The sequence below is a fragment of the Pantherophis guttatus genome, chromosome 14 (assembly GCF_059756535.1).
Source record: "Pantherophis guttatus breed Tessera chromosome 14, ASM5975653v1, whole genome shotgun sequence".
Classification (NCBI taxonomy): Eukaryota; Metazoa; Chordata; class Lepidosauria; order Squamata; family Colubridae; genus Pantherophis; species Pantherophis guttatus.
The window spans coordinates 2,135,012-2,162,425 of NC_142076.1; the positions used below are offsets into that span (position 1 = coordinate 2,135,012).

The window sequence follows — 27,414 nt, forward strand, 5'->3', positions numbered from 1 at the left end:
AGACTCTCCTGCCTGTGCAGGGAGTTGGAGTAGATGACCTCCAAGGTCCTTCCAACTCTGTTCTATGTTCTAATCATCAGGGGAGATTTCAAGGGGTGTTCCAACAGGCTCTGTCCCTCGTTTGCTGATTGCTTCGTCTGTCCCAAGGTGAAGATGGGACCGGGGGTCTGCTGTCCTGAAGCAACCCCTCACCCACAGTGAAACATTGGTTGAAGGAATGAAGCTGACTTGGGAGAAAGATATCCTTGCGAAGGAATGCCAGAAGGGCAGACGAATGAAACTCAAGCTGGATCAGATTCAAAGCTTGGGAGCTAGATGGCTGCAGGTGTTGGTAGCCCCCACACTCCCATCTCTACTGTTTAATATCTACACGAAGCTGCTGAGTATGGTTATCCGCCGGTTGAAAGTTTGGTATCAAACTCAACCATCAATTGGCCAAGTGATGCTATTGAGATCCTGTCCCAGTGTGGAGGGGCTGTGCAAGTCTGAAAGGGGAGTAACTGATTTCAGTTGTCAATATCCTTGGTTCTTGGGGGGGGAGGGGGAGAAATTGTCCCCCTCAGAACGGGTTCACAATTTGGGTGTCCTCCTAGACTCACAGCTAAGATTAGAGCAACATCTGACAGCTGTGGCTAGGGGGGCCTTTGCACAAATTGGTGCACCATGTGACCCTATTTGGATCAGGAGGCTCTCCTCAGGGTCACTCATGCCCTTGTCACCTCACGATTGGACTATTGCAATGTGCTCTACATGGGGCTACCCTTGAAAAGTGTTCAAAGACTACAGTTGGTCCAGAACTCAGCCGCGCGAGCTGTTGTGGGTGCACCTAGATACACCCACATTACACCAATTCTCCGCGAGCTGCACTGGTTCCCTATTGGTCTCCAGTCACAATTCAAGGTGTTGGTTATTACCTTTAAAGCCCTACATGGCTCAGGGCCAGGCTATCTTCGAGACCGCCTTCTACCGCATAACTCCCAACGACCGGTAAGATCCCACAGAGTTGGTCTCCTCCAGGTCCCGTCAGCTAAACAATGCCTGCTGGCGGGCCCGCGGGGGAGGGCCTTCTCTGTGGCTGCCCCAGCTCTCTGGAACCAGATACCTCCTGAGGTCCAGACCATCCCCCACCCTATTGGCCTTCCGAAAAGCGGTGAAGACCTGGCTTTTCCAGCAGACCTTGGGCCGTTGATCTCGCTCTTGCGATCCGGCCAGGAATGGTGTGAATGAGTTTTAATGTTTTTAATTTTAAAATGTTTTTTATAATGATTTTAAATGCATTGTGAGCTGCCCTGTGTCTTCGGAGAGGGGCGGCATACAAATTGAATTAATAAATAAAATAAATAAATAAATTTTACCCCTCCCCCCAATTCAAAGAGTTTACAACTTTAATCTTGGATAGAGTTGCATTTTCCCATTTGAAAGTGGTGTGCAAACTGGGATTTTCTTTTGACTCACAGTTCCTGTTGGAATACAACAGGCGCACACCTTGCCGAAGACCCTTCATCTTGCAGCTTGACTACTGCACCGTACTCTACTTGGTGCTCCCCTTGAAGACCATTCAGAAGTCCAGAATGCAGCAATGGGGTATGCCCACGTGACACCTGTGTTTCAGAAGTTGCGTTAGTTGCCCCGGTGCTTCTGGGTGCATTTTAGGTGCTGGTTATCATCTATAAAGACCTACCCATGGCATAGGGCCAGGTTATCTGAGGGGCCGCCTACCTTTCAGGATTTCTACCCATTCTGTAACAGCTGGCAGAGCTGGCATCCTCTTGTTCTCCTCAATTAGACCATGTCATGGCTTAGACAGGGCCCAGAAAGCACATCCTCTCTTCCAGAGTGCCTGCCGTTGGGAATGAAATCCCTCCAGAGAATCCATGTGGGCTCCCACCCAGATGGTGTTCAGGAAGGCTGGAAAATCTGGTTGTTCTCCCAGGCCTGGGGTGGTGGTGGTGGTAGAGTAGATGCCCCTTCCTCACCTCCCATTAGATCAGAATTTCTCAACCTTGGAAGCTTGAAGATGGGTGGACTTCAACTCCCAGAATCCCCCAGCCAGCAGCAATCCTCAATTTACAACTCTCCATTCAGTGGCTGAGTTACAACAGCACTGAAAAAAGACACTTATGATTGTTTTTCACACTTATGGCCATTGCAGCATCCCCATGGTCATGTGATCGAAATTCAGAGGCTGGGCAACTGACGGTCGCCATGTCTTGGGGTTAGGTGATCTCCTTGGTTACCTTCTGACAGGCAAAGTCCATGGGGGAACCAGATTCACTTAACAACTGTGGCAAGAAAGGTCATAGCACAGGGCAAAACTCACTTAACAAATGTTTCACTTAGCCACAGAAATTTTGGGCTCAAAATGTGGTCGTAAGTTACCTGTATCAGCTGGACAGGGTAATCTATCTTATTTATTTGAATGCTCTCTGTGTGTTTTTAAATCCATTTGTTTGACCTTATGAGCTGCCCAGGGTCGTTTTGAAGATGGGCTGCACCCAAACCCCAATAAATAATTAAATAAATCCCGAAGGAGAATCGTATCCAGAAAAGGTGTGAAATCCTATCCAATGTAATCCTGAAAGTGCCTGATATCCCTGGTGAAGAATAAATGTTTTTATGCTCTTATTGTTTTATATTACGTTTTTACATTTTTGTAAGCCAGGCAGAGTTACTTGATGCTGAGGTAGGCACCATATAAGTTTAATAAACAAGGAAATAAAACAAGGAAACGATGAGAGACCTCAACAGAGACCTGTGTGGAGAGCCAGGCTGAATTCAAAAATGCTGAAAAGGGGAAAAAATAGAGATATACAGAAAATGGAACCAAAGAAGATGCAAAGCAGTGACAGAAATGCAGGAATTCTGTCAGAAAAACTAAAGCTCAGAATGTACCAAGGCTTGTCAGAAATGCCCAGCACAATAACACAAAGCTGGAAACATCAAAAAAGAAAGGAAAAAGCAAGAGACGGTTGGTCTCTTGCAAGCAGGGAGAGGTGAGCTGGTAGTCCCCAAAGGGCCCTGTGTCTCGTCTCGTATTTTATGCCTGTCTTCTCTCAGAAGAGAAACGAAGCCTGAGCTGGCCACAACTGGAAGCAGCAGCGCAAGATGGCTATGGAAAGAGTAGGAGAGGGGAAAAAACTTAGCTAATTTAAGGGAATGCAAGTGAATTCAGTCAAATTATACTCTAGGGTATTGAATTAGTGGAGGTGATCATAGCGTTGACGTGATCCTTAAGAACTCATCTCAGAAGATCTGTGGAGAACAGTTGTCCCTTCCTCCCATAAAAGGACAAAGGAGGCTTGATGTTTATATGGATGAAGGGCCTTAAGCAGATCATTAAACAGCACATATGTGAGCACTTGGAAAGGAATACAACAATTAACGAGATCTAACATGGGCTGTTGCCACCACGTCATTTTAATCCACTTTTCTGATTCTGTTAGTACTTGCATAAGAGACTGGGGAAATGCTGCAGAAAATCATGTACCTTGACTTCAGCAAAGCACTGAACAAATCTCTCATGATGTCGTCACTCATAAAATGGTAAAATATGGGCCAGATAATATGACTCTTAGGTGGATTCATGATTGGATGACTAAGTATCGTAGAGTAGTCATAAGTGGCTCCACATGACCTTTGAAGGGAGGGTCTGGTGGAACACCGCAGGACTCCATCCTGCACCCAGGGATTATTTTGGACCTGGATGAAAGAGTTGAGGAGACTATTATCAAAATTAAAGATGACACAAAACTAGGAGCAATGGCTAACGCTTTGGAGAAGAAAGAGAAGGACAGAAAAAGATCTAGGTAAGTTTCGTGAATGGTCCATAGCAAGCAGAATGAAGTTTAAGAGGGAGAAATGTAACATCCTGCATGAGGAGAGAGAACAACGAGAGGCACAAGCATTGACTAGGGGAGACCTGGCTTGGCAGGAGGACAAAGGAAAGGATTTCAGTGTTCTAGTATATCAAAAATTGAACATGAGCTAGCAGCGTGAGGCAGCTGCTAAAAAGGCAATTGCTATTTTGGGATCCATTAATAGGAACAGAGAGTCCAGATAATAATAAAGAACGGTTCCATCCTGCTCTGCCTGGCCAGGACCTCTTTGGAGTTCTATGTCCAGTTCTGGCCACTGCAGTTTAAAAAGGACATAGAGATGCGGGAGTGATTTTTAGGGAGGATGCTGGGGAACTAACAATGAAGTCCTGTGAAGAGCAATAAATATTTAGCTGAACAGGAAAAAGACTGAGGGGAGATATGGCAGACTTCTAAAGAGCGGTCAATTCAGGGGAGGGAGGGGCTTGTTTTCAGCCAGCCCAGAGGGAAAGGCCAGAATCAGTGGTTGAAACTAGAGGGAAGTAGATTCAGAACAGATGTTAGGAGAGATTTCCTGACAAAAAGAGCTGGCAGCCAGGGGCTCATTCTTGTCTTAAAATCTAGTCCTGAAGAGACCCAGAGATTAATTGGCCCCTGTTATAGACCTTGTTCCAGCTTTTAACTGAAGGGGAAACAGAGAATAAGCTACACCATGAAGTGATCTGTTCTATTCTATTCACTGAAGATGTTCAAAGGAGGTTGGACAGTCATCCTCTGAAATGTTTTTATAGTTCTTGAACCAAGCAGTGGGTTGGACTAGCTGGCCTCCCAGAATCCTCCCAACTTTCAGATTCTATGTATTGTGTCTGCTTCTTAAAAAGGTGACTGTAGAGCCAGAAAAGAGCAGTCCAAATGATCAAAATGTTGAAGTAACTTCTCATGAAAAAGGGCCACATCACTTGGTGTGTTTGGTCAGAAGAAAAGGATTGAAGGAGAGTTGACTGGTCAATCCATTCCAAATTTCAAATTGGAACTTGTCTTCCAGCACTAATTCTCAATGAAGATGTTGTAGGATGTCCTCCTTCTCAGGGCTTTCCAAGAAGCTCTTGGAGACTCCTTTCCACCCTCAGGGAATCTCTGGGACTTCCCTGTAGATGTTGTTTCGAGGGTTCCCTCAGGGACCAACACAGGCTGATCCGCCAAAAGGAAAGCCCCAGCTCCTGCCAAGCAGCTCCAACCTGGAACACTTCCTCTCCGCCAACTCTCCACTTGGGTCTCTGGCCTATTATTAGTCTTTTTCTTGCCTCCTCTTTTATGAAGGACTTCTGTTGCTATGGAAATGCCAGAGTCATGAATATGAAAAAGTCAGGCTTTGTAATGTTTGAAAACACTGCCCTGGTGGGGAAAGTTTGGGGCAAAAAAAAAAAAAAAAAAGGAACGGGGAGAAATGAGGATGCAAACCCAGGTCAGGTAGGTAGCCATCTCCATTATGCAAAGGAAGGAGCTCCTGAAGAAAGCCTGGAGGGGTCAAAAAGCTCTCCATGGGCCTTCCTTGTCCACCAGGCAAAACAGCCGAGGCTCTTGAAGTTGGTGCCTGGCTTCGGATGGTGGTAGTGGTAGTGTCCCAGATAGATGCTATCTCCATTGGAATTCTCCCACAAGCTACTTTGGCTCTCAAATTCAAGGTCTGAATTTCTAGGCAGATTCCTCTGATCCAGGTTACAATATCTTCCCAATAAGTCCATTTCAATTTAGAATAGAATAGAGTTGGAAGGGACCTTGGAGGTCTTCTAGTCCAGCCCCCTACTCAAGCAGGAGAATCTATACTATTTCATAAAAGTGAATCTCACTAGAACAGGGGTCTGCAACCTTAAACACTCAAAGAGCCATTTGGACCCGTTTCCCACAGAAAAGAAAACACTGGGAACCACAAAACCTGGGTGGGCTTGGCCAACTCAACATCACTCCCACCCAGTCACATGACCATCCAGCCACGCCTACCCAGGTTTTGTCTCTCCCGGTGTTTTCTGTGGGAAATGGCTTGGGAGGCCATTTCCAAATACACCATTGTATGAACTTTTATTAGAGGTCACAGTTGTTCAACAACAGCAGCAGAGCCACAGACCATCTTCACCTCTCCTTCATTGGAGGTGTTTAAACAGAGGCCAGGTGGCAGGAATGATGTAGCAGACCCCTGCAATGGTCAAGGGCTGGGTACATCATCTCCAAGCTTCCTTCCAATCTATGATCTGATCAAGTGTACCCATTAGTGGTGGGATGCTGCCAGTTTAACAACCGGTTCAGTGAGTGTGTGCCTTGTACGCGCCGTGCCTAATACATATGCCGTGCCTAATGCGTGCGCCGTGCCTAATGTGCATGCCATGTCTAATGTGTGTGCCGTGCCTAATGTGCATGCCATGTCTAATGTGCGCGCCATGCCTAATGTGCATGCCATGTCTAATGTGCGTGCCGTGCCTAATGCATGTGCCATACTTAATGCACGCTGTGCACGCATGCACAGTTTTACAAATACTAACCTTCTGTGTTACCACTTGGAAGTAACACAGCTGAGGCGGCAATCCCCTCTGCCATGCCAATCAGCTGAGAAGATAAAGATAAATAAAGTGCAGGGACAGGTGGGCGTCCCGACCTGATTGTTGGAACAAACCGGTTCGCTCCCAGCTGATTGTCGGAGCTACCGGTCTGCCTGAACTGGTCTGAACCGGTAGAATTCCACCCCTGGTTCCCGTGTCTTAAAGGCACTTCTAGTTTTCAGATACCAATAAAAATGAAGTAACTCAGCATTCATCACAGTAACCATTGAAATGGGACCCAAAGAAATACAGAAGGAAGGCTGTTCTTTTTCCCAGCCAGATGTCTACTGCCTCCTTCTTCCTGCTCCCACCAAATAAAATGGCTATGATTTTAGCTCTGATCTTTTATGGGTCTTGTGTAAGATTTGCCGCTACCTGATGTTTGGGTGAGTGGGGCTGCTCTGTACCTCGGTGGCCAAGAGCTGAAAGACTCCACCATGGATTCTGGAGTATGCGACCTTCAATGGAAGGGACGTCATGTCTCCACCAAGCAAGGAGCCTATCATGGTCTTCAAGCCAGTGAAGCTGCAGTTGGAGGCCCTCCTGCCCATTTGAAGGGGCTGCCAGACTTCTGCTTCCGCATCTCCCTGGTTGGTGCCAAGGAGCACCATGGGGTGACCTAAAAGGCTGTCAGAAATGAGTCCCCGGATATTGTGACCGTGTCACTTGTCAAGGAAAGCAAACCTATGAATAATTCTCATGTCAAAGATGCAAATTGGCTCCACCTCAGACTTTAGACACGGCTGGTTTCTTATGCCCTGTGACTCATTTCCTGCACTTTTCTCCGTGCCTGGTGAGTCCCTGCAAATGAAGTGATGTGGCTGCTTCCATCTAAGCGGATTTTTCCACTTCAGATTGTTAAATCCTGACCTCTCCGTTTCCTAGAAAGAAGAGGCAATTAAGTAATTAGCTCCCTTATTTAATTACTGACCCAGCAATGATCTTCCTAAAGGATCTTTTCCAGGAAACAAAAGAGGTTGATTTCTTCTCTGCTGGTCTCCCCCAGCAGATGCCTTCTCTTCCTATGAGCTCCACGCAGCCGGTGACACTACAGCGTCCACTTCAGAACTGGGTCAGGCATAACATTTCCCAGCACTTAAAAAAAAAAGAGCAACAGGCAGATTGCATTATAAACACTCTTGAAAGGAGAGAGGATGAGGGGAGGGGAGGGGAGGGGAGAGGAGAGGAGAGGAGAGGAGAGGAGAGGAGAGGAGAGGAGAGGAGAGAAGAGAAGAGAAGAGAAGAGAAGAGAAGTTTTCAAGGGTGGGCATCTTGGAAACTAAAGGTCATTTCTCCGGTCCCAGGAGGGAAGGGCGCTCTCTGTCCCAAACTCTTCCTTTAGAGATGTCACCAAGGTCTGGTAGTCCAAATGCTCCCTGTGCCCCACATCCCTACCTTAAATGACCTCTGCTACCATTCTTTCACAACAACCCTGATATTTCCCAAAACCCTTTTTGGCACCTAAAACATTCCTTGACCTAATGAGGATCAATTCAGCAGAAATCTGGGATCAGCTTTTCTAACTGACAACATTTGCAGAATCACTTTTCCATGCGCTGGACGGAATCCCCTTTGATCTTCTTTCAAAGCCTTTTCTAGGCTGGGCCACCATCTGTCCATCGGTCCGGCATTTCCCAGCAGCAGACACTTCCTGTTCAGCCCCCTCTGCTTGCCCACGGATTGTACAGGATGCCTCCGGGACAGGAGGGGGAAGGGGAGGGGGGGCTTGAGGTCGTGCAGATCCCAGGCAGAATCCGGGCTCTGAAGCAGACAAGCCTTGCTCAGCTTCGGAGCTCACCCAGAGCAGAAGAACTGGTGGCCCTGCCATCTGCAGAGAGTCAGCTGGGCTTCTCCCTGCATCTCACCAAGTGGAAGTGGGGGGAGAGGGGGCAGAGACTTAGCAGCCATGGTTCTCAAGCAGAGCCAGCTTCCTCTGGCCAGTAGGGACCCTTAAGGAAAGGCCTTTGGGTATTCGGTCCTCCCTGGAGAGGGGAGAGTCAGTGCTAAGTTTGAGGGGTCCCCCTGCCCCTCTCTCCTGTGCCAGGGTGGGGGTCCCCCTTTACTAAGCCTGTCAGGACCCTGAACAACAGGGTCCTTTTTATCTTTGCTTAAACTGAGCAGCAACTGAGTCAGCCCCACTTCCCTTTCCCTGGAGGTCTCTGTGCCCCACCACAACAGGGCCCGGGGATCTCCTGGAAGAAAAAGATGCACCCAGTGAAGAGACAAAAACGCCATTTCCAGCCCTGCTGTTGACCGGCTTAGAGGCAGCTGAAAAGATCCCCCCACAGTCCAGGGCATTTGGGAACGTCCCTCTCCCAAGGAAAGTGAAGGCAGAAGGAGAAACAAAGTCAGGGCTTTGCCATCTGCATGTGGGCATCCCCTCAGCACTTCCAGAAGTTCTACTCCCCCTGACTTCCATTTGCTTAGATTTAAGAGAATAACAGTTGGAAGGGACCTTGGAGGTCTTCTAGTCCAACCCCCTGGTCATGCAGGAAGCCTGCCTAGACCATTCCTGACAAATGATTCCCCTCTTAAAATTATCCTCCTGAGTAAATGGAAGTGAACATTTGAAAGGCACAAGAATTGACCCCCTCTCGCCCCCCCCAAAATCCCTGAAGCCCTTATCTGAATGTTCTAGCTAGATTCTTATAAATAGGCAAGCAACAGCAAGGAAACAACTCTGATCAGCGCACAAGGTCATTATGGTTTCTTGTGCCTGAGAGTCACTTTGCAAGCATCATGGCAGGCAGGTACGCAGGCACCTGGATCCCAGAGGTAAGACAGTCACCTCCCCCACACCACGCTGCCTCTTCAGCTTCCAGGGGGCCCAGGAGGGAACTGTGGGGTAACACCTGGCATGATGGCCAAGGAGAAGCAGATGGGGGCCCAGATATGACCCCCGGCTCAGCATGAATGAAGTGCCTTGCCTGCTGGGGAAGAGGGGGGCCGATGGAGAGGGGGTCTCTGGGGAGATGGAGAGCCGGAATATTGCGGTTATGACTGGGAGAGGTAGATATGACGGGAGCCGAGGGGTAGGCTGCTCTCGGGGAACTAGGACTCGCTATGTCAAAGCAATTACTTGTTCCGGCCCCTCTGGTTTTGGTTCACAAGGCTCATCCCGTATACCTGGTGACTTGGGAAATCAGGGCCCTGGCCTCAGGCTGCTGCTATTTAATGCCAGGTCTGTTGTTAATAAAGCCCCCCTCGTTCGGGATTTAATCCTGGAGGAGAGGGCTGACCTGGCATGCATAACTGAGACCTGGCTGGGCCAGGAGTGGGGTGTTCCCCTCTCAGAGATGTACCCAGACAGGTTTCAGATACTGCATCAGCTGCGACTCCAGGGAAGGGGTAGAGGAATGGCAGTCATTGCCTGTAAGAGTCTTTGCCCTCGCTGGATCCCTGCCCTGGAGATTGTTGGATGTGAGTCCCTCCTCTTAAGGTTGGACTCAAGGGTTCAGTTGGGTCTGTTGTTGACGTACTTGCCTCCAAGCTACGTTACAACATCCCTAACTGGGCTACTAGAGGCAGTAGCCGGGTTGGCGGTGGAGTTCCCCAGGCTCATGGTGCTGGGGGACTTTAACCTGCCGTCACTGGGCGAACCCTCAGATTTGGCTCAGAAGTTCATGGCTTTCATGACAACCATGGACCTGACCCAAGTAGTTCAGGGTCCGACCCATAGGGGGGACACACGCTTGACTTGGTGTTTCTCTCGGAGTAGTGGAGACGTGATCTGGAATGAAGGGATATGGATGTTTCTCCTTTGTCGTGGTCAGATCATTTCCTGCTGAGGTTGGACTTTAGGACGCCACTCCCCCATCGCAGGGAGGCCGAGCCAATTAAGTGGTTCCACCCCAGGTGCCTAATGGACCCTGCAGGGTTCCGGAAGGAGCTTGGGGAGATACCTGACTCCCTTGTCCACAGCCCGGCAGAGACCCTGATTGTTGCCTGGAATAAGGCAGCGTCTGGGGCACTGGACCGGATTGTGCTTTTGCGACCTCTCAAGAGCAGTGGATCCAGAAAAGCTCCCTGGTTTACCGGGGAGCTCCGGGAGATGAAGCGCCAGAAGAGACGTCTAGAGCAGTGCTGGAGGACCAGTAAATCTGAATCTGACTGAACACTCTTAAGAGCCTTTATTAGGACTTATTTAGTGGCGATACGGTCGGCAAAATGTTTGCATTTTTCCGCACTTATTGCATCTGCTGATTCTCGCCCAGCTGCACTGTTTAGGGTGACTCGCTCTCTCCTTAATGTAGGGGGAGCGGAGGAGCCCTTACAGGGTAGAGCTGAGGAATTTGTGCAGTTTCTGTCAGATAAAGTCGCTCAGATTCGAATGGACCAGGATTCTGATTGGGCAATTCCAACTGAGATGACCAGGGCAGGTCTTAGTCCTATTGTGTGGGAGGAGTTTGAGCCTGTGACTCCTGAGGAAGTGGACATGGCTGTGAATGCGATGAGTTCCTCAACTTGTTTGTTGGACCCGTGCCCCTCCTGGCTGGTTTCGGCCAGCAGGGAGATGACACGAGGCTGGTTCCTGACTTTAGTTAACGTTTCCTTAAGGGAGGGGTCTTTTCCGCAACCATTAAAGGAAGCGGTTATAAGGCCCCTCCTCAAGAAGCCTTCCTTGGACCCAGCAGAATTAAAGAACTTTCGTCCAGTCTCCCACTTACCTTTTGTGGGGAAGGTTGTAGAGAAAGTGGTGGCACTTCAGCTCCTACAGACATTGCATGAAACGGATTATCTGGACCCTCTTCAATCTGGCTTCAGACCTGGCTACAGCACGGAAACTGCTATGGTCACACTGATGGATGATCTCTGGTGAGCCCGTGATGGGGGTCATTCCTCTATCGTGGTGCTACTTGACCTCTCAGCAGCTTTTGACACCATCGACGATGGTATCCTACTAGACCGACTAAGGGAGTTGGGAGTGGGAGGTACTGTGTTACGGTGGTTCTCCTCTTATCTCTCCGGTCGGTCTCAGTCGGTGTTGATAGGAGGACAGAGGTCGACCCCTAGGCCCCTCGTTTATGGGGTGCCTCAGGGCTCGGTCCTCTCTCCCCTTCTATTCAACATCTACATGAAACCGCTGGGTGAGATCATCCAATGATACGGGGTGAGATATCAGCAGCATGCCGATGATACCCAGCTGCATATCTCTATCTTGCATCATTTCAGTGAAGCAGTGGATGTGATGTGCCAGTGCCTGGAGGCTGTGAGAGTCTGGATGGGAGTCAACAGGCTCAGACTTAACCTAGACAAGACCGAGTGGCTGTGGGTATTGCCTCTCAAGGACCATGTCGATTGTCCATCCTTAGCCCTGGGGCGGGGGAGAAGCTGTCCCCCTCAGAACGGGTTCACAATTTGGGTGTCCTCCTTGACCCACAGCTGATATTAGAGCAACACCTAGCAGCTGTGGCTAAGGGGACTTTTGTACAGGTTCGCCTTGTGTACACCAATTGCGACCCTACCTGGATCAGGAGGCTCTTCTCACAGTCACTCATGCCCTTGTCACCTCACGGTTGGATTATTGCAACATGCTCTACATGGGTCTACCCCTAAAAAGTGTTTGGAGTTGGTCCAGAATGCAGCCGCTTGAGCAGTCATGGATGCACCTAGGCACTCCCACATTACACCAATCCTCCGTGAGCTGCACTGACTTCCTATCGGTCTCTGGTCACAATTCAAGGTGTTGGTTATTACCTTTAAAGCCCCACATGGCTCAGGGCCAGGCTATCTTCGAGACCGCCTTCTACTGCATAGCTCCCAGCGACTGGCAAGATCCCACAGAGTTGGTCTCCTCCGGGTCCCGTCAGCTAAACAATGTTGGCTGGTGGGCCCGCGGAGGAGGGCCTTCTTTGTGGCTGCCCCAGCTCTCTGGAACCAGATACCTCCTGAGGTCCGGACCATCCCTACCCTATTGGCCTTCCGGAAAATGGTGAAAACCTGGCTTTTCCAGCAGGCTTGGAGCTGTTGATCTCGCCGCTGCGATCTTGCGAGATCCGGCCATGAGCGGTGTGTATGGGTTTTTAAAACATCTCTTATTGTATATTGTTCATATTGTCTTTGTTGTAAGCCGCCCAGAGTCCTCGGAGAATTGGGCGGCATAGAAATACGAATAATAAATAAATAAAGGAGGTGGGGGGTTTGTTGGCTCCCTCTTACTCCCTCTTACAATGCTGCCATAACCCCATAATTGCTAGTGGTTTCCTTACCCTCTTTGTAGTTTCCACTTCCCCCCAACCCCCCCGCAACAATAAGCACACTTTGAACAGACCCACATTCTGCTACCTCAATGGGTGTTTTTGACTGCAGTGTAGTGATTCTGCAGAGTTTTCTTCTTAATAGTCAGGTTGGTAGGGAAAAGAAAAATATGTATAAATGGCAGGACAAAAAACCCTGCATTTTTTTTAAAAAAAAAGCTAAATTGATATGCATTGAAAGTTCTTAAAACTGAATGGCCTTTTACTGAACTGTGAGTTTAAATGTTAAAATCTGCATTTTAAAGACTGGAATTAATGCTTGCAGTGAGGGACGTTTTGAACTGAGTTATATTTTTATCTGTTTTAATTTCTTATCTCCAGGTACACCTACATCCCATTCCTGCCGGTGGCTATAAATGCAGGCTTGACAATGAGAACTGCAGGTTTGAATTGCAACTCAGCCTGGGGGTTGAAGAGGGGGTTAGAGTAGCTTTAATCTACAGAATTATGCTAATATCCCAGCTTTCTCTATTTGGGGAATGGAAACAAAATCGCTGGAAGTTGAATAAGTTAGGAAACCATGTTATATTCAGTTTATCTCTGCAGTAGCCAAGTTCCAAACTGGCTCCTCCGAATTTCTGCTGCTCCAAGCAATCAACCTGCTTCTATGGATGTTTGAAAGCTTCTTCAACATTTTGTAGCACTTAATTTCCTCTTATTTATGTCTTCTCACACTAAAAACAACCGAAATGTACCCTGGAAAAAGGAGGTGTGAATGTGACAAAGAGCTATCAGAAAGCAAAGAAATTGAGAGGAAATACAGCTCTGCCAAGCAGATGGACAGAAACTCAAAGCAGCTTCTTGTTTGATGGACATTTAGAGATGGAATGGGACAACTCAACGCAGCCAACTCACCATGGAATAACTCGCTGCGAGACAATTCAACAATTTAGTTTTTAAAAATAATTTTGAACATATTTTAAATGTTGTCATTCACATTTTATTTTGTCCCTCCTTTTGCATCCTTTTTTAAATGAATCTATTCCATCATTTCTTTGATATTAGTGTAACTCTTGTCCTGCAGTGAGCTGGCCACAGTGAGTTGGCCGTGAGTAGTTGGCTGCGGTGATTGGCCATGGCGAGTTGTCCTAGACCAGGGGTGTCAAACTCACATCGTCATGGTGGCATCACGTGACGTATCGGAACTTTCCCCATCTTTGCTAAGTCGGGCGTGGATGTGGCCAGCACGTGATGCATCCGGGCCATGGGATGGGAGTTTGGCAGCCCTGTCCTAGACCCTCGTCAAGCAATGCCTGACCATGCTTTAAGTATTATTGGGAAGCTTCAAGGAAAGCTTCCAAAGGAATTTTTTTGGCTGGACATCGGCTTAAGTCTATAGCAATATTTCTCAGTTTTGACTACTTTAAGATGTGTGGACCAACTCCAAGAATTCTGGGAATGGAAGTCCACCCATCTTACAGCAGCCAAAGTTGAGAAATAGTGCTGTACAGATATGATATTCCAGTCCAACATAAAGCCCATCCCAAAACTGCACAAAATACTCGTCATATTAAGAGTTTAGGGACAGTTTTGGGATGGTCTTTACATTGGCCTGGAATCTCATATCTGTAGAGCAGTGTTCCTTCCACTCCCAGAATTCTTGGAGTTGATCCACCCATCTTAAAGTAGTCAAGACTGAGAAATATTGCTGTAGACTTAAGCCGACGTCCAGCCAAAAAATTCCCTTGGAAGCTTTCCTTGAAGCTTCCCAATACCACTTAAAATATGGTCAGGCGTTTCTTGACGATGGCTGTTTTTTCTCTTCAGATGATTTTGAATTGAATTGAATTTGGCACCTGCAAATGTGCAAGTTCATGGCCCTTTTCTCTGGCAGATCGACAGGGAACCCTGCCCCCAAGGCTCTGCTGGGGAGAGGCAGCATGACAGTGGACTCCTTCGGCAGCCTCAATGCCAGCCTGAGAGTCTGCCGCCTACCTTCCCCTTTTGCTGTCGACTCAGCCCAGGAAGGTTTCTTCATTGCTGGGGTGGCAACATCCACCCCCTTCTTCTCTCACTTAGCTAGTCATGTACAGCAGCATATCTGAGAGCTATGCTGCTCTGGGGTCTGAGCCCAGGTTGGTGGCTTCTGATGCCTCCATTGGTGGCTCTCTTGCTCTGTTTGTCTTAAGAGGATGAGTCCATTTTTATTCAGTGATTTTATTCCCTTCAGCAGACAAGGGAAAACCAACTTTTTTTCTGCTGATGCATCTCTAAAATACATGCTCCAGAAAATTCTGGCAAATGGTTGTAGGGGAAATTCATTTTTCCTTCCTTCCTTCCTTCCTTCCTTCCTTCCTTCCTTCCTTCCTTCCTTCCTTCCTATCTTTAAGTGTTGTACCTTATGATTCTTGATGAATGTATCTTTTATTTTATGTACACTATTTGTACACTGTTATGTACATTATTTTATGTACACTCAGAGCATATGCACCAAGACAAATTCCTTGTGTGTCCAATCACACTTGGCCAATAAACTATTCTATTCTATTCTATTCTATTCTATTCTATTCTATTATTCTATTCTATTCTATTCTATTCTATTCTATTCTATTCTATTCTATTCTATTCTATTCCTTCCTTCCCTGGGGTACCTTTATTCCATCACAAGGCAAGGACCCATTTGGCCAGAGGCAGAACCTCTCATGTTGTTGCACTACAATTCCTCTTGCTGGCTGAGATGCTGGTAGTGGTTCAGCTCTACGTCATCCAAACTGAACCCATTTGGTTAGTTTATGGTTAGATGTTTTGTGCCAATCCAGAAAATAGTTTAATTTGAAAACCAGGTTAATCAGCCTGTGGATATGAGTTTATCATTCATTCAAAGCAACTGTGCTCTGGTTTGAGCAAGAATGAAAAGAAAGGAAAAAGCAAATGAGTCACAGAGCCAAAGAAAGAAATTGAAGTTGGAGAAAAATGAAAAATGGCTGTGTTCCCATTTGGAAAAGAGCTTGTCTCATCCAGTGACCAAATTTCCTGATTCACTCTGGCTGGTGGATCAACATAAATGAAACTGAATCTCCTCAAATATTCTCTGCGTCGTGTCTTTTGAGCTCGGTGGTCCATCTTACCTCCTTGGAAACGAGTCTATCTGCCTGGTCCAGCTCTTCCTACTCCTTGAAAACTTTTCTTAATATACAAAATGTGGGTAAAATTTCTATGTTCCACTGAAATTGTGGGGCCTGGTAGAACATGGAGCAGGTGTGTGTTCATGCAATTGTTATGTTGTGCTGCATCGTTTTGGCTTCTGTGTGAAAGATTGTAACGGTGGCAGTTTTCCAAAAGTAGGCCTGTTGCAGGTGTAGACCAAGTATGCAGCGCAATCTGCTGTTTAAGAGACATCCCTGCTTTTTGCAGCTGCAGAAGGGAGGAAGATCTAGGAACCTCCTCTTTCGGAACAACCCAGTGCAGGGCAGCTGCGGGCCCAGATGCCTCAACTGTCTATGAATCCAGTTTTCTGACTGGGTGCAGTTTTGAACCAAAATCTTTCCCAGTTCTTTCTAATCTCAAACCTTTAAGTAAGAACAATCCTTGACTCCATTTGGTGAAAAAGGTATAGCTTACTTAAAGCCAAGTGAAATACAGTAGAGCAAAGCAAGAACTGAAATTTGCATGCCAAAATCTCCAAGTTTAACTCCCCCCCGACCCAGTGGAGGGTTCCTCCCGGTTCGGCCCAGTTCCACTGAGCCGGTAGTGGTGACGATATGACGTCACTGAACCAGTTCTGCCCCCCCCCGCCGAAAGACACTGGAAACATGGAGGCTGCTTGGAAAGATGGTTTAATGATGAAGCAAAACCACATGTGGCTCAGGGCAGCTGACCACATAGAGTTGAGAGTGAGGGATTTTTATACCTTCTCTTGGGCTTTGCACTTGAGCTTCTTGTTCCTGTGCAAGAACGTATTTTCTATTGGCTGTTGTCAGGCTCCCATGGGGCCATGTAGGGGTTATGTAGGGGTCATAGCTGGCTCTATAGGCATAGTACAAATCCTATGTGTTTGTTGAAGTTTGGTTGAAGTTTCTGAGGGTGATGCAATATCCTTAGGAGATTGTGTAATGTAGTGAGCTCTGCGTCTTCTGCTAAATGGTAGTGGGTTAATCCTATTATGTCCTGAAGGGTCATGTCTTAATCCCGTCACCCTGAAGCTGAAGGTCTTTTGTTTTGTAAATAGGATGGCCCAGTCTTTCTTAATGGGCATAAAATATCTGCTGGGGGCAGGGAGCTTGGGCTCTGAGTTTCTGTCTCCCTTAAGATTTTTATTTCTCTTTTAGGGGAAATATTTTATCTTGCCTTTTTTAATATTTCTCAAAATATTTCATTCTTCTAAGAGGGGTGAGCTTCCCACAGATGGGAAAGGGATGGAGGGGATCTAAGATTTTCAAGGGCTGGTAGAAACATGGCTGGCCTATGGTCTACTGCTAGGAACGAAGGACGAGACTTTCCTCTCGTTGGTTGTGAGAACTGGGCATGCAGGAGAAGCAACTGGTTCAGCATGATGGCGATGGGAGACTGCAGACATGCAAGTGGCAGAAAGAGGGGAGACACAGAGAAAAAGAGAGAGTCAAGCATAAAAGAGAGAGAGTTTTGAGAGGAATTAGTCATCTTGAAGATGCACGGACGTAATGGCCAAAACCACCCTCTGAAGGACGAACCGAACGCTTGTGAGCAAGGGGAGCCTAAGAAAGTGATGCTTGGATGGAGTTGACGAGACCATCAGAAGGAGAGGCGAGAGGTTTAAAGAACAAAAGGCCACGGATGCAGTTGCCTGCGGGGAATGCCGGAAGCAAGGATTGCTTGCAAGATAGGAAGGCGTGGAGATCTGTACCTCAGTTCGGGCTATGTGTCCTTTTCCTTTTCTTTCTACCTCAGGCCTCTAATTCCTTGGTTTTCCTTATTGCCGGATTTCTATACCACCCTAACATGGTACAATGCAAGGCTGTTTCAAAATACCAGCACAATACCGTATTTTTCAGACTGTAAAACACACCAGTGTATAAGACACACCAATATTTCAAAGAGATAAGTAAGAAAAAAAGTTTTTGCCCTCCCCGGCCCCCAGGAGCACTCTGCAGGCCACCCAAACCCTCTGCGCATCCTCCTTTTGCGAAAAAGGGCCCATTTTTTTTTTGCAAAAATGGGATTAGCGGGGCAGAGCTCCGGGAGGCCAAAAATGGCTGTATTCGGTATATAAGACGCACCAACATTTCCACCCTCTTTTTGGTGGGGGGGAAGTGCGTCTTATACTCCGAAAAATATGGTAATAGTACAAAATCACAGCATAAAATCAAGTAACATCAAGTGAGGTGGGGGCTTCCCTTCCCTGGGGTGGCAGCAGCAAGGAGCTCTGTAGCATGAGGGCTGCTACTGAGAAACTGACCCTGGAACAGGCCAATCCTGTCCAGTAGAGACCCTTGCAAGGACACATTGGCCAAGCCTTGTAAGGCCTTCTAGGTGAAAACCAGCACCTCCAATTGGACCTGCAATCTTATGGACAACAAACATCACCCCCAACACCAAGTCCTCCTTCCAGATGTTTGCATCAGGCTGCTGCATTCTGTAGCAACCACAGTTTCCAAATTGTCTCTCAGGTTGTCCCCCTGAGAAGTTGGGCTCCCACAGTGGCCATGAATCCAGGAGGCTCCAGGCTGCATCAAGGGGTCTCCATCACCCACCCCAAACCCTATTGGCAGCGAGGTTGCACCAGGAAGACCCCCTGCAAACAGCAGAGCTTTCACCTGAGTCTCTTTTGACCGTGCAGGCTGCAAAGAGTGGCCAGGGCTTCAGAGTGTCTTCAGCTCCTGCTGATCTCGCTGACACCTTGTCCTAGGCTGATGGATGGCTTCTCCCTCGGCCCTTCTGTGCAAACAGACTTTGAAACTCCTCTCTCCAGAAAGTCAAGGTGGAAGTGCATTTAATATGGGACTTCCTAAACTGCAATCGCTTCACAACTTCTCTGACAAAACAGGTGGGGGCAGGACAGGGGAAAAAGGCTGTGAAGACAGGAAAACAAGCCATAGGCAACAGAGGGTGGACCTGCACACAACGGCATGGCTCGCAGCCTGAGAATTAAACATTCAAAGGGGTCTCTGCTCTTCTTACTGGAAATCCAGAATTTCCTGCTCCAAATGCTTTTGTTCTCAGCTGGCAGGGTGAATTTGCTAGAAGGGTGGATTTAAAACTCATTTAAAATGTTTACATTTACTAGAATGAGAGCACTTTTCCCACCAAAGCAGCAGCATTGGCTCCTTTAAGGAGCATTCTGGGTCCGTTTCTCCTCCTGCTGGCTCTGCTTTGTTTCGTGGATCAATGGGGGGAAAAGAGAATATCTTGCAGGCTCAAAGTGTACCTTACACCCACTCAGAAAGTTGAGCTGTCAAATTCTTGCGTCTATGAGAATGCTTTTCTGGGATAATGCTGTAGGATGACTGCAATTCCCAGCCTTTTCTCTTCTGGCAGAGTGGTTTGATTATCTTGATAAAAAAAAAACCCTCTTGATTTCCAGAGGGAAATCACCTACCTGATTAGGAAAGTTTTAACTGGAATTTTTAAAACTTCAGGCAAAGAAGGAGGATGGTTAGATCTGAGCTGCAAAACTCTGGATGGACAGGTGGGATGGCAGCAGAGACTTTCCCAGGTGTCTTTGCTTCTCTGAGCACCGATCACCCCCCCCACCTGATGTTGCACCATTTTGGAATCCCGATCAAAGAGTGCCAGTCAACTCTTCCTACCCATCAGGGGTGAAATTAAAAAATTTCCCCTACTGGTTCTGTGGGTGTGGCTTCTTGGGGGAAGGTCATGTGACTGGATGGGCGTGGCCAACTCAACATCACTCATCACTCATCACTCCCCTCCCAGCCACTCTTTGTTGCGAATGGCAGGAAAATGGGGAGGGGAATATTCCTGCCTACCATCCTTCCCTCAGTCTGGTGAGCTTCAGGAATGGAGGACAGACAGGAAAATCCCCTTCCTCATTTTCCTGCCTTTCACAAAAAACGGCTCCATTCCAGCTGCTCTCCCTCCCCCCCCTCCTGGGGACTACCTTAAAGGGACAGGCTGCAGCAGCTCCCTTGTGAATGGAGGGAGAAAAGTTAGCATTCTCTCTGCTGCATTTAACATTGAATTCTGTGGAATATTGAGCGGCTGGAAGAGGTGAGCGGTGACCGGCCGGGCGTAGGTGGGGCCAAGGAGGGGTAATTACTACCGGTTCAGTGAACTGATGCCCATAATCCCTAGTGGTTCACCCGAACCGGTCCGAACCAGTAGGATTTCACCTCTGCTACATACCCCTCATTCACCTTGGCTGCCTTCAAGACTGTCTACAGGGAGGCCCCCCAAAATAGTCCAGATGGGTCACCTGTTCAAAGAGACGAGGCTGGACACCTTGTCTCTTTGAACACCTTGACCAGGTATCAAGGTGTTCTTGATCAAAAGTCTATTAAAACCTGTTAAAATCTGGGACAAAATAGCTGGGAGCAAGGATAGAATCACTGGCTTGTAAAACATCAGCCCTGAACGATCTCAGGAAGCCCTCACTTGGTTTTTGCAGAATTTGGGTTTTTTCAAAGGACCTCTCTCTCTCTCCCCATTGGCCCCCCTCTCCAGTCCCAGATTGGTTAGCAAAGAGGAGCAAAAGAGGAGCCCCTTCACCTTTTGCAGTGTGTTGTTGCCATTAAGAAGAGCTGCACTAGTTGCGCCTGTAGTGTTTTCTTCCAGTGTTACCAAGAAAATCCATAAATCTCTGGGAACCTCACGGACTTCCCTTCATGCACCCCCTAAAAATCCAGTCCTCTTGTCTCTGAAGACAGAGGCTCGGTTTACACTACAGCAAAGCCTCAGCAACAACGCTGCCTTCTGTGAAGTCCAGATGTTTGTCCAGATGCGTGTATGTTGCCGACCGTTGGAAAAGCCAGGAGAGATTCATTGCCCACATGGATGGTTCATTCACGCATCATCCCGTCGTAACAGAGGAGATTTGCTGGTGAAATGATTCCCTCATTATCATGCGCCAGACCAGATGCCGCCTCCTTTAGACAAATTGAACTGGCAAGCCTGTTGTGGAAGCACTGATGACTACCACCAATTATCATTTATATTAATTTCCACTCAATTTATTTTTAATCTACAAAGTTTATCAAGATCTATATTGGTAAGGAAGCTGCACTGGTGGCCGTTTAACAGGTGAAGAGACAGAAGGGGAGCCATTTGCAAGGCCACCAGAGAAGGGGGAGGAAGGAAGCTGGCACTCCATTTTGGAGGAAAGCCAAAGTTTCTCAGCCTACTTCCCCCCCTCCCACAAGGGGTCTCAGACAGATCTCAGGTGCTCCTGACTGGTGGAGCTTTTCTGCCATGGCCCTCACTCTTAAACAATAAAAACTACCCAAACTTATATTTGGAAAGTATTTTGTGCTGCTGCACTATAGAAATATATTTTTCAACAATGTGTTATTTGGAAGCTAAGGAGAGAAGAGAGAAAGGTGGGGGGGGGGAGAGGGAGGGAGGGAGAGAGGAGAGAGAGACAGACAAGAGAGAAGAGAGACAGGAAGAGGGAGAGGGAGAGAGGAGAGGGAGACAGAGAGAAAAGGGGAGAGAGACACTTATAGAACAATGAATTTGGTTTGGTTTATGTTGTGAAGCATCCAGGGGTGGGTTCTACTTACCTTTACTACCGGTTCACAACGGGGCTGCGCACCAGCTCTTCTGTGCATGTGCAGAAGCATTTTGATGATGTTGGGGTTGGTGGGTGGAGCCTCCTGCTGGTTTTACTACCGGTTCTACAGAACCGGTGCGAACCAGGGGCAATCCACCACTGGTAGCATCCCTATTGCTGAGATGCTGGTCCTGCACCTGGGCTGGCAACATAATCTCAGTCTGGAGGGAAGAGAAAACTCCACCTGTGCTCAGCCATCGAGGGCTGGTGGGGAGGAGGCCACGGCCCTCCATCTATGGGCAGAGCCAAGAAGGCAGGATAGGGGAGACCTCAGATGTGGCATAGGCGCTAAAGTGACTTAGGTGCCTGGCCTTCATCCGGGAAGCTTCTTTTCTGTTCCTGAGTCCTAGAGGGAGATTAACGGCTGAGCTCAGGGCCCAACTCTGACAGCAGGATTGGGGCAGCAACTCAGCCTCTGGGGCTGAGGGGGAGGTTGTGTGCTGACTGGTGGCCACAGCCCCCTTTGGGAGGCCTTTGGTGCACCCTCCCACCCCCCCTTAGCAAGGGGGAAAAAAAGCAAAGCAAAAAAGCTGTTGCTGAAATGCCAGACTTCAGAGGCCCTGGCTGTGATTTATGGGCTGGAGAGTCCAGCCCTGCTTGAGAAACACTTCCAGGGCTGATCTGGCCGTCGTGAACCTCGGAAGAGCATCAGCGGCCCTTTGAGCAACTATTCTGGCTTCCCTTTAGTGGGTGGCTGGCAGAGGCTTCTGGGGACCCACCTGCAAGAGACAGGCCCTGTGGCCCCTGGTTCCTCAGGCTCCACAGGATGAAGCAACCAAGTTACGTGTGATGCGCATCAAAACCAGGTGGTCATGATGCCTTTTTGGCCACATCCATCATATCCTTGGGTTCCACAGTGGGGCTCTGACTGGGCCTTATTCCAGACTCCTGGCTGCATTCACATAATACCTGGACTCTGGGTCCTGAGTTCCGATCCTCTCCATGCAGGATGAAATGCAAACCCAGCCAGAATGCAGTTTAGGGTGCTTCTTGTGCCACACAGACCGGGCACCCCAAAGGGACCGATGGGAAGGGGCCCTGAATGGAAAGCATTACGGGCACCACTCCTGCAGGGGCCATCGGAACCCCGACGTTTCCTCCCGGCCTTCTGCCGATTTCTCCGGGGTCTCTCGCCAAGGCGCCTTTTCGCAGCCTTTCGTCTCCGTTGGCCCAGCCTTCCTCTCGGGATGCTGAAGGGGGGGGCGGTCGCGGGGGGCGCGCGCCTTCAGTGGCCCTGGGGGCTCGGGGCCGCGCGAGGGCGCCGGAAGACGCGGGCGGGGGGGGGGAGCCGCGGGGCGGGCGGGGGGCGGGACGGGGCGGGGGGGGCGGGCGCCAGAGGCTCGGCGCTGCCTCTGCCCAGTGGCGGCCAGAGGTGTCGCCGCCGCAGCTTCAGCACCAGCGGGCGGAGCGGCGGTCGCGCCAGGCAGCTCGGCGGCATCCGTGCAGCGGCGGCGGCGGCGGCGGCGGCAGGAGCGGCAGCATGGCCGAACCGGAGGCGGCGGCGACGGCCACGGCCACGGAGCCCCCGGCTGCCCCCGGGCCGGAGGGCGAGGAGAGCTTCGTCCGCTTCGCCCGCAAAGGCGCCCTTCGCCAGAAGAACGTGCACGAGGTCAAGAACCACAAGTTCACCGCCCGCTTCTTCAAGCAGCCCACCTTCTGCAGCCACTGCACCGACTTCATCTGGTGAGGAGCCCGCCGGGGCCGGGATGGGGGGGGGACAGCCGCTCGGACGGCTTCGGCGCCGGCGTCGCCCTTTGGCTCATGGCCCCCCCAGTCCTGCTCGGCCCTCGGCCCCCGCCCGCCGCCTCCCCTCCGCCCTCGTGGCCAAGCGGGCAACTTTCGCTCCCCGCTTCTCAGGCCGGCTGATCGGTCCTCCCCCCGTCGCCCCCTCCCCCTCCCCCCTCCCCGAGATCTGAGCCGCCTTCCCACTTGGCTGCCTTAGCCCCGCCGGCCTTTCCCCAACCTGGGCAGGATGGGCTACATGTTCCATTGTCCGCGGCCAACTCGGGCCTGATGGCCGGGCTGAAAGAAGGGCTGGCTGATCGGGATGGGAAGCTGCTCCAGGGCGGCCCTGTCCCATTGACAGTTCCGTGCCCCTGCAACTTTTCCCCAGGTACGGGGAGGGGGCTTGTCCTCGGAATCGCAATGCAAGGCAAATAAGTCTGAAGGGCTGCATTCCCATAAGCTACAGGGAGGGGCCAAACGGAGGTATGGTGGCCAAGCGTGATGCCCACCTTCACCCAACGGTTGGATTCCCACAACCGGAGACCTAGCTCCATTTGAAACTTCCCTGCAGCCTCTTGGGCCAAGCTGGCTGCTTCCAGGAGGGGGAAACGGTCCTCTGTGCTGGGCCTGAACATCAGCCCCCCAAGAGGACAGGGATCTTAGCATGATGGAGAAAACTCATGGCGGGTGGGAGGAGGGGGAAGGAAGCCAGGTTTTTGTGTCACCAGAGGCAAGAGGGAGACATGTAAGAATATCTGTTCTTTAAGCCTGTGCCAAATCTTCTTAGCTTACCATCACCTGCAATTTTGGGGAAGAAAGATAAGGTGAACATGACTCCTTTAGCTGGGGTCTCCCCAGCATGTGCTAAATACGCATACTTGTCACAGGAACTCTTGACCAGTGCAGGACCAGTGATTCTCACAGCCAAGGGTTGATTTAAAAGATACTCTATGCTGGACCATGCTGAAGTCCACTAAGTTCCCTCTTCTATACAAGGATCGTGGGAGGGGTCTACAATCTTGACTTCTCAGCCCCCCCCCCCGGAGTTCTCTATTTCTGTCCCTTTTCAGCTCCTGCTCGGGAGGAACCAAAGGATGCCTCCCTGTTCCTCTTCTCTTTGGTGGCTGCCCAACTTGGGTCCATTTCCGGCCTTCCCAAATACTGCTGTGTGTCTCAGCCAGTTGGGTCGGCAGCTGTGCCGGATGGAACTTAGACAGTTGGAGTCCAACACAGCTGTGGGGCTCCAAGTTGGGGAAGGCTGCCATTGTCCAGCACAACAGCTGCGTTTGGTCCCTTTTGCGGAGGGACTCAAGGCCACCTTTGTGACCTCTTCCTCCTGGTTCAATGAAATGTGGGTTTTGGATTTTTTTTGTTTTGTTTTACTTGTGCTGAGCCTTGTTAAAAGCTCACCTGAAAACCACATGAAAGAGGAGCGTGTTGGCACGTGAACGAATTCTAACACGGTGTTCTCTCTTTTTCCTTCACAGGGGATTTGGAAAGCAAGGCTTCCAGTGTCAGGGTGAGTTACAGGCTCGAGATACGTATTTTTGTCTTGTGTGCAAATCCCATGGAGGGCTCGGAACCTGTCCTCTGGATGTGGCCCAGCCATAAAGGCTGCCTCGTTTTGAAAGCAAAGGGTGGCTTTCAGGAGCGAGGCCTGCATCCTGCCACATGCTGAGGTCTGGTTGTGGCTGGCTGAGTGGGTCTCCACCACCTGGGGCTTCTCCTGGCCAACTGGGCTGCTTGTCCAATGGGATCCTGTCACAAGAAGAAGAGGCTCTCCGGGTGGGGGCATTTTGTAAGCCTGAATGCTGCCCACGAGAGACTCCAAGCAAGTTCCCCTCTCTGCAGCCCACATCGCCTGCAAGCAGCTCTCATGCTTCATCTTCCTGGCGGTTGAAGGGCTTAGCATCTCTTTATTTGGCCTCTGGCAGGCCGAGTGCAGAGGGCCTCCCTCTTCCGGCCGAGGTGCTCCTTCTTCCACTCGGGAAGGGAGCACTTTCACCCCGATGGGTGCTGGAGAGCTGGGAGGAAGCTCAGAAAGGCAGCCCCTTCCCCTCTCTCCCTCCCCGGCTGCCTAGCCTCTGAGCAGCAGTGGACGGCCCCCCTGTCAGCATCCAGGATGTGGGGGTGGCTGGTGAGGCTGAAGGGGAAGCGGAAGAAGCCGCCTTAACGTGAGGCTCATTGAGGTCCTCCCCCCTCCCCACTGCTTCCTCTGTCTTTCTGTCAGTCATTTGGGGGCAGAAGGTGGGGGAGGAAGAGGCAGTCTGCCCCAAGGAGTTGCTCCTCATCCTGGCGGGCTTCTTCAAGGAGAAATGGATGGCTTGCTCTAGTTTGAGAGAGAGGGGGTCCAGGCAGAGTGGAGAGAGAGAGGGGGGATCTTTTGCACTTGTAGGCAAGGCTTTGGGGCTAGTGAATTGGTTGTGTCACCCACTCCCCTTCCCTGTGGATGCTCAGCACTCTATGCAGAAAAGGATGCAACCTGAGGGGCCCATCTGGGATCCTGCCATAATTTAAATCATGTTCGTGTTTGAAATATGAAATTACAAAACTCTTCTTGTTTTAATAACATGCTGGACTGATTTGCAACCTTGTTTACTTCTTTTGAGGCTGGGGTTCTTTTCTTTTCTTTTCTTTTTTGGCCACTGCTCTGATTTGTTTGTGTATAATTTGAATTATACTCTGTTAGCCGGTTCTGAAAGCTGTTTGGCTGGGAGGTAAAATACGCCATTGAAGGGGAAAATGGTGGGGTTTCCTGTGGTTTCTCTTGTGCAAAGAAGGTGAAAGGGGTGGAATTTCACGCAAGGGGAATTCTTGGTGCCAGGAATGTCATGGTGGATTCAGACATCGTCTTCTCGGGCATGTGAACCTTCTTTCCTTTACCGTATTTACCCAGGGGGAACCCCCCCCCCATGATGGATTGAATGCAACAGGTCAAAGAAAGGTCAACAGAGTTAGGATGATAGCATCTGAGTTTGTGCTGTACCCATTTGGCTGAGTTCCTTTGAAGGAAACATAGAAAGACAGAACCCTGGGGCTGGAAGGGACCTTGGAGGTCTTCTAGTCCAACCCCCTGCTCAAGCAGAAGACCCTACGCCAATGCTTCTCAGTCTTGGGAAGTTTAAGAGGTGTGGACTTCAACTGCCGGAATTCCCCAGCCAGCATAGCTTCAATTCTGGGAATTGAAGTCCACACATCTTCAAGTGGCCAAGATTGAGAAAGACTGCCCCACACCATTCCGGACAAACGGCTGTCCAGTCTCTTCTGGAAATCTCCAATGATGGAGCACCCACAACTCTCGGAGGCAAGCTGATTCACTGAGATCATCATAAATGCAGGATTTAGTTTACAGAAAATTTTCATTTCTTGATAGATTCCTCCTTTACCAGGATCAGTTTACTTGCAGGATGAAGGAAGCCAGGATGCTGTTGCAATTGGATAGTAAACATCGGGTTGCTTTCCCGTCAGGAGCTCTTCCTCGGGTGCTTTTCTGCGGAGGAGTCCAGATTGTATTACTCAAGCTATGTTAATACAGCCAAAGTGTTCACGAGATGTGTGTACAAAACTGAGTTTGTTTATGGTGCTCCACAGCTGGATTTCATGCAGTCCTCAAGGACCTGAAAGGGTCATTGTGTTGCAATAGCTTAATTCCGAGGATGCTTGAGAAGAAAAGGGACATCTTGAGAACAGAATGGGATCTGACATATATTCTCACATTAGAGATGCCCCCCCCTTGGTTTGCACGGCCTCGTTCCTACGTTTTTTAGGGCTTCCTTGTTCTGGATGGCTTTGATTATCCAGCCCCACCAGCAAGAGTGGAAGACACGGGTGGTGGGTGGCTTCGGAGCAGAGAGAGAGGAACGGGCATCATTGTCTACTGGCAGGTAGATCCAATTGTAGGTGCCACTCCCCATCCTGTATAGGATCCCACCGGAGGGGGAGCAGGATTAGAAGGCCAGGGCGATGCTAAGAGGTCCCACATCTGCTTCGCACCTGAATTTTCCTCCTGTCTGTCCTGTTTTCCCCAGCTAAACCACCTTCTCTCAAGTCCTGCCTTGAGGCTGGTTGAGCAGCTGTTTCAGAAGGCAGATGTGAGGTGGGGGTGCAGCACATGCAGCAACCTATCAGTGGAGATTTTGTGTGCTGCTCTTCCCCCCCCCCCCAATAGCCATTCATCTCAGGGTACAAGTCAAGACCATCATCTCAAATGCCGCATTTTCTGCCTGGGTTGAAATAAGGTTCTATTCACTTCTGGCTGGTAGCTCTCAGTCGTGTGTGTGTGTGTGTGTGTGTGCATGCTTGTGCGCACACACAAGCTC

The 27,414-nt window shown here is 49.5% G+C and overlaps 1 protein-coding gene, 1 long non-coding RNA gene and 1 pseudogene across 3 annotated transcripts in view; 2 read left to right on the forward strand and 1 right to left on the reverse strand.

Annotated features, from left to right (window-relative positions):
* Window positions 1–7,312: 7,312 nt before the first annotated feature.
* LOC148112081 (uncharacterized) lies at window positions 7,313–21,662 on the reverse strand. Its single transcript, XR_015729873.1, has 2 exons — window positions 21,321–21,662; window positions 7,313–7,504 (listed from the first exon to the last, which is right to left on the reverse strand). It is a non-coding gene; the product is annotated as an uncharacterized LOC148112081 (long non-coding RNA).
* Window positions 10,272–11,228, forward strand: LOC148112082 (uncharacterized; annotated as a pseudogene).
* Window positions 21,663–22,709: 1,047 nt separating the features above from the next.
* Window positions 22,710–27,414, forward strand: part of PRKCB (protein kinase C beta) — a 234,733-nt gene continuing 230,028 nt past the window's right edge. Inside the window, exons 1-2 of one of the 2 annotated variants that reach the window (XM_034420612.3) lie at window positions 22,710–23,053; window positions 24,583–24,614. In XM_034420612.3, the coding sequence (XP_034276503.1) occupies window positions 22,851–23,053; window positions 24,583–24,614 (235 nt within the window). In that variant the 5' untranslated portion in view covers window positions 22,710–22,850. The remainder of the gene's footprint in view (window positions 23,054–24,582; window positions 24,615–27,414) is intronic. The other variant, XM_034420613.3, reaches the window with a different exon arrangement.